Below are 6,915 nucleotides of genomic sequence, written 5' to 3'. Positions count from 1 at the left end.
ATTCCTATACCACCATATTTATATGCATTTGAACGTACCACACATTTAATGTTGCAAATAATTATAAGATATATCATAAGGAATTAGTTCACTGTACGCATACAAAAGATATCATATATTAATTGCACTAAGATATATTACCTCTAGAAAATTATAGCATTAATTGCACTATGATAATTTGTGTTGGAAAATATGCCATTAATTTCCCTAAGATATGATCATCCTTCTCTTTTGTACAAAATATACGGTGTTAATGCCATATAAATGATGTGATGTGTTTGATGCATAGGAAAATCTTCACAAGTTCCAAGTTTGATACGGAAAGTGTTAACATGATTAATTTATTGCTACCAAAAGATATGCTACTCCCTCTGTTTCCAAATATAAATCTTTTTAGAGATTTCAACAAGAGACTGCATACGGAATAAAATGAGTGAATCTACACTCTAAAATATGTCTATGTGCATCTGTATGTTGCATTTCATTTGAAACCTCTAAAAAGACTTATATTTAGAAACGGAGGGAGTAAATATAAATGAGAAGGTTAATTTTTCATACTACCCGAATGGTTTTGTTAATTTGTCAGTAAGTGAGGTTTGAATACGGCCTCACAATTTCTTTCATCATTTATCCTTGAAATGTTTTATACCATCAACTTTATTACCCAACCAACATATTTTTGAAGAGACTCTTTCACGCACGCGCGCTGGAGATCAATCGATCCAAAGCGAAGGGCCAATCCAACAACGTTTCCCTTGGGGGCCCACGTGCATTGATGACTTGCAAGTGTACAGAGCTGTTGTAGCACTTTCGTGTGATAAATAAAGTGTCGAACCCAAAGGAAGCGAATAGGAAGGCATAAGGACAAGTCGCTGCTTAGGTAGAACCAACGGACGGCGGAGGCGCGCGCGTCCGGTCTGTCAGTACTCGGTATAGTTTTGCTCAGTGTGATTTAATTACATATTCTCGCTATGATCATGCACATGGAACTCGATGATATATAAGTCTTTTAGAAATTTCAACAGAGACTACATGCAAATGTATATAAACATATTTAAAGTGTAGATTCACTCATTTTAAAAAGACTTGTATTTATGAACGAAGGAAAAATCACTCATTTGATCATATGGTGACTGTTTTATTAGCTTTGTCGAGTCCATACATATTACTATCATCAAACCCTCTTGGAACCTGGTCCACCATAAAAAATACGCATCCCTAAATCCTTGGTAATGTCAAATCCACCTGCGGTGTATTTGGACAGATCGCTCGACCCATGTGATCCGAGTTGGACTTGGATCGTGACCGAGTAAACTTTGGGCTTTAGGGTCCATGTGCGGCCCAAGTGTTGAGCCCGTGATAGATGGCTATATATAGTGGAGATGCGGCACACTCATTTGATTTTGGTGCCCTCACTAGGGCTTTGCATGTGTTGCAACTAGCCACCTCCACTCGCCGTTGGTTGTCTGATCGGACCTACCAGTCTTCCGCACAACGTTCCTCTTGCGCGTGTGGATACTGAAAGAGGCGGTGCAACCTGAAAAAAAATGTTGTTTTTATGCTCAATCGATTAATATTGCAACTGATGAGACGAGGCTGTACGCGCGATCGATTGTGTCGCGAGTCGACGATCCCCGTCGCGGCGGCGACACCGAGCGGAGAGGAACGTGACGACCTCGCATATATAGGTGCGTCAGCGGGAGAGGTGATTGTGCTTCCGACGGACGCCGTCCGACGAGGACGCACGCACGCGTTCTGGGCGCCGCCGATTGGGTCGGAACAAGGAGAGGCATTTGTGCTCCGTCCGTAACTAGAATCACAAAGAACACGTTCAGTCCAGGGTTGACTTGTCTGGCTAGCGCACGCCCGACCCGAGCGTGACTCGTTCGTGAACCATGCACGTACACGCTCGGCACACCATCAGACTCAGACTCGGATCACGGCCGGGCAACCTCCGTCGCACTACATATGTAATCCTCTCCCCGGCTCGGCACAGACGCGATTTTCTCCTACGCAGTTCACATGCGATCGATCGATATGGACCTGATCCAACCCCAAAAAAGAAGAAGATCTGATCCGGTTCTGGCCATGGCGGCCTCGAGCCCGGAGTGGTCGAGCCTCCTGCCGGATCTGCTGGGCCAGGTGATCGCCCGCCTCCCGCACATCGCCGACCGTGCCCGCTTCCGCGCCGTCTGCCGCTCGTGGCACTCGGCCGTGCGCCTGCACGTCTCCCCTCGGCGGCGGCTCCCATCGGTCGTCCTTCTCGACGGCACCTTCCTGACGCTCTCGGACGGCGGCATCCACCGCGCACCCTTCGGCAATAACACAGAGTGTGTTGGCTCTACTGGCGACTGGATCGCCCTCGACTGTAAAGACGGGGCTACGCAGACACACACATATAGGCTGCACAACCACTTTTCCGGCGCCACCGTTCCGCTCCCAGAGCTCGGCTCCATCATCGGCAAGGTTCCGGAGGAATTCCAGATCCGCAAGGTGGTCATGCGGTCGACACCCCAAGACCTTGTCGCCGTCACGTGTAATGCATGGAAGTACCCTCTGATTCTATGCCGACCTGGGAAAGGAGTCTGGGTACCGAGGCTATTGGCCATGCCCTACTTTTGTATCTGTGACATTATGTTTTCTGGAGACAACATGCTCTATGCGATCACCAAGACCGAGGACCTTTTTGCACTACATCTTGCTGAGGACGATGATGGCAAGCCCATTGTTACCAATGTCAAACGGATCATCAGGCATGCTCCCGGCCACGAGGACGATATGTATGACGTCGGCATGTGGAAGAGGTTGACCGACATCGATTCGTCAAGTGACGAGGACTCTGAGGAAGACTCGGATGATGAGGCATTGGGTGGAGAGGACAACAACGAAGTGTTGAGTCAAGAAGACGCTCACGATGAACTGGTCGGTGGTGATAGTGACACGAAACACTTAGCTTTCATGGAAGAGGATACTTTTTCTGAATGTGAAGACGGTGTGAGAGAAGGGTGGGACGCCGTCCACACCAGCCGGCACCTTGTCAGGTCACAAGGTAAACAACTCATGATTAAGCGAGAACGCCTAATTGCAGCCTTGACTCCAACTCACCACACTCGCAAGGTCGAAGTGTTTGAGGCGGACATGGATGCATGTGCATGGATACCCACGAGCAGTAGATTCGGTGACGGCAAGGCAATATTCATCGGCTATCGCTTCAGCAACATAGTTCCTGCTTGCAGAGAAGTGGAAGAGGATGTCATTTATTTCCCCGATACTAATGACGTGTTTGACATCCGATCCAAAACAATTAGACCGTTGATGCACATGAACCCATTGCATGACCGGTGGAGGGCGACGTGGGTTTTCCCACCTAACCTGGTTGTCTAAATGGCAGTTGAACATTTATGTTGTTCTTTTCTAGCATAGGTGTATCTGGTGAATGATAACTTCACACTGCACCAAATATTAGGTATTTTTTCTCAATATTTATGTATTATTTTCTTATATACTGCAGTGGCAAAAATAACGGTGCGTTACAATGGAAGGAGAAAAAACTATATGTATGGATGATCCTAATAGTGGTTGGATGGTCAGACAGATAGTGGTATCCTCAGCCCACCAGGGTTCAAGTCCTGGTGCTCGCATTATTCTTGGATTTATTTTTGGATTTTCGGCAATGCGCTTTCAGTGGAAGGAGACGTTTCCGTCGACGAGGAGGCGCCTACGACGACTTCGTAAATCTCAAGATGATATGCCGACTTAGTCTCTAGAAGGTGCTCATAGGGGTAGGGTGAGCATGTGTTCGTTCATAGAGATGAGTGTATGATGCGCCAATGTTCACCACAAAATCCTACGCATGTTCCCACCCACACATGTGTCACCTCCACCCCCACTTTCTACAATCCTCACCCCACTTTTTTCTCTCGAAACAGGCCTTCGTCCAGCTTTATATATAAAGCAACACAAGAGGAAGTACATCTCTGAATGATACATGATGGTGAGGTAGCCCTCTTATAAAACCGATCATGAGATAACCGGCATACATAGAACGCACGCGACTACGCTATCAGAATAAGCACTTGAAGACCTAAACACCCGCACATACGACCTAGCACACCTAAGTTCCACGACAACGCCCCCAAGAGGGAGAATGGCGCATAGCGTAGCTGGTGCTGAGTCCACGAGCAATAGGTTGGGTGACGGCCAGGCAATATTCATCAGCTATTGCTTCAGCAACATAGTTCCTGCTTGCGGAGAAGTGGAAGAGGATGTCATTTATTTTCCCGATACTAATGATGTATTTAACATCACATCCAAGATAATTTGATCGTTAATGCACATGAACCCGTTACATGACCAGTGGAGGGCGACGTGGGTTTTCCCACCTAACCTAGTTGTCTAAAAATGTCAAATAGAATATTTATTTGTTCTTTCTCCGTCATAAGTGCATTGCTATGAATGTTGACTTCACACATACTTCACCAAGTATTGTGGTCTTTCCTATCTCAGTTGTTCCGTTTTTGTTCTTAGAGCATTTATAACTTGACCTGGCAAATCCGCCTCCCTATACGTCCACAGACACGCTCGGATGTGCCCGCGGACGTAGTTGGACAGCCCCTCATATGTCTTGCCACCAGTCGCATACCTTAAATCCAGACTCAAACACATGCAAATTCATCATACACGCCATTCTCACGCATAAATAACAAATGTTGGTAGTGAAAATGCATAGTTCTTACATAATATTTATATTAAGTGTACAACTCAAACGTTACCTCTTTGATTTTCATTATGGGTCAGCATAAGCTCCACAAGATCACTGAGTAGTTGTGCGTGCTCCTGATGATCTCGAAGATTATGATGAATTTGCAGAAAGTTCATAAACTGATTTGCATCTTGATTTCCGGGATTTGGACTTGTCCTCTATATGCTTCAAAACCATTGGTTTGGGCTACACATCACCCTCATTTTCGACAATCATATTGTGCAAAATAATAAAAAATGTCACCGCCTGTCACAAAATTTCTGATTCCTATATCATTGCAGCTCCACGAACAATTTTCCAACAAGCTTGAAGCACTCTGTATACCCTCTCCGCATCCTTCCTAGTTGCTTCCTGCATTTTTGCAAAGTGGCTTTGTTTGTTGCCTTGTGGTTCGGATATGATCTTCACAAACACCGTCCACCGAGGATAGATGTCATCGACAAGATAGTATCCCACGTTGTAGTCGCGGTCGTTGACAGTGTAGTTGCACGATGGCGATTCCCATTACAAAGCCTCCGGAACACGGGAGATCTTTGAAGCACATTGATGTTATTGTGAGAACCCGACATTGCAAAAAAAAGCATGCCAAATTTATAAATCATTTACGACAACAGACGACATCATGGACCCTCTTCTCGGTGATGTTGTGCATTGGGGGTAAACTTAAGCATTACTTAGGCCGGCCAGGTTTAAAAAGCTCAACCTTGAACTTTCAAGCCCGAATTAGGTCAGGAGTCCCAAATTTTGATCAATAGTAAGCCTGGGCCAAAGAAACAAATAATTTATAGTTTAGCTGCCATTTTTCCGTGTTCACCAAGCTACCGCAAGAACACATGATATTTCTACCATCAAAACGAAAACACATACACACAACCACAAACCACAAAATAGTTATGCACACGCATGCAGTATGTGTCCCCAACCTATTTTGACAGGTATTTTTCATTTCGTTTCATTTGTTCATTGAATGTTAGCTTCACAATTTGGGAATTGTAATATTTGCTATGTGTATGTTATTTGATTAGTAGAACCCATAAAATCATTAGCCACTAGAACTACTCGAATAATGTTGTAAGCATATTCCCCGCAAAAAGGGATGTTGTAGGGGTATCTCCACAATAAAATAGAAAATACTCTTGACAAATCTTCTATGTGTGTGATTCTTTGGCGGTTCAAGTCCATGTTTTTGAAACGACTCTGACTCTTCTTTGGGTTGTACTCAGAGACTAACTCGTCCATACCTACACATGTGTAAACCGGGAAGTAGTGGTATATCAACTTGCAGCACTCTTTATTCGCATAGGCTGCTCCGCTGGTGTTGGCATAGGCATTGCATCTTGATATCTTCGATGTCTTGTTTGTTCTTACACCTCTTAGAAGATATCTTCCCCGGATCCGGCTGGTTTCTGTTGTTCACTTGTCGTCTCTAGACACTTTGAATGGAATGTGCGCTGCCTCTGACCTAGTACGACTCGATGTTATGGACATGCTTCCGAGGTGTTTGGTTTTGGTTGTGACGCTACATGCGTGCTCTCTATACTGTTTCTACGCTATTTGTGGCCTGAGAATGGGCAAGGCGAGTTTAACTAGCTGGTTCCTCGAAGGTTGAGCATCTCTTCTTGTGCTCATGCACACGAATATTGTTGTGCCTGTTGAAATTTTGCTAGTAGGCCTTTGTCCCAAAGCCCAACTAAAATTCTAAAATTCTCTTGGCCCATTCATGCACACATGTGAGTGGAGTGAGTGAGGCTAAAGTTTAGTCCCACTTCGGAAGTTGAGAGAGAGTTGCACCTCTTTATAAGATGAGCTCTTCTACCACTTGTATGAGCATGAGAAGAGGAGACCTACACGCACGCTCCTCCTCCTCGCTCGCCACGCCTCGTCACGCCGCGCCGCGCCGCGCCGCGCCGCGTTGCGGGATTGAGCCGAGCCGAGGACAGAGCTATGCACGTTGTCTATATTTTTGCTGCATGGGAAATTTAATGAGTCATTCATTAATAATTAACGGACGCGTTAATTACTGAACCGTTTCCAATTCCTTTGGATCGTGACGACTCGGACATGAGGTTTACTCCCACGACCTACCCGGCCCGCACTATATAGTCAGGCAGACGTCTACCCTAGCCGCCGCCGCCTCGTATGGTTTCTCACCA

General features: G+C 45.6%; 1 protein-coding gene across 1 annotated transcript; it reads left to right on the top strand.

Moving 5' to 3' along the window:
- The first annotated feature begins 2,088 nt into the window (after positions 1-2,088).
- LOC125516969 (uncharacterized) lies at positions 2,089-3,384 on the top strand. Its single transcript, XM_087530812.1, has one exon. The coding sequence runs from the start codon at positions 2,089-2,091 to the stop codon at positions 3,382-3,384; it is 1,296 nt and encodes a 431-aa protein (XP_087386938.1).
- The last annotated feature ends 3,531 nt before the right edge of the window (positions 3,385-6,915 follow it).

This window comes from Triticum urartu, chromosome 6A (assembly GCF_056163025.1).
Source record: "Triticum urartu cultivar PI428250 chromosome 6A, HENAU_Tu73, whole genome shotgun sequence".
In the NCBI taxonomy this organism is placed as follows: Eukaryota; Viridiplantae; Streptophyta; class Magnoliopsida; order Poales; family Poaceae; genus Triticum; species Triticum urartu.
This window is presented reverse-complemented; position numbering and strand designations above follow the sequence as displayed.

What these genes read in the sequence shown, in the direction of transcription:
- LOC125516969 (XM_087530812.1), top strand. Translation starts at nt 2,089, where the DNA reads ATGGCGGCCTCGAGCCCGGAGTGGTCGAGCCTCCTGCCGGATCTGCTG.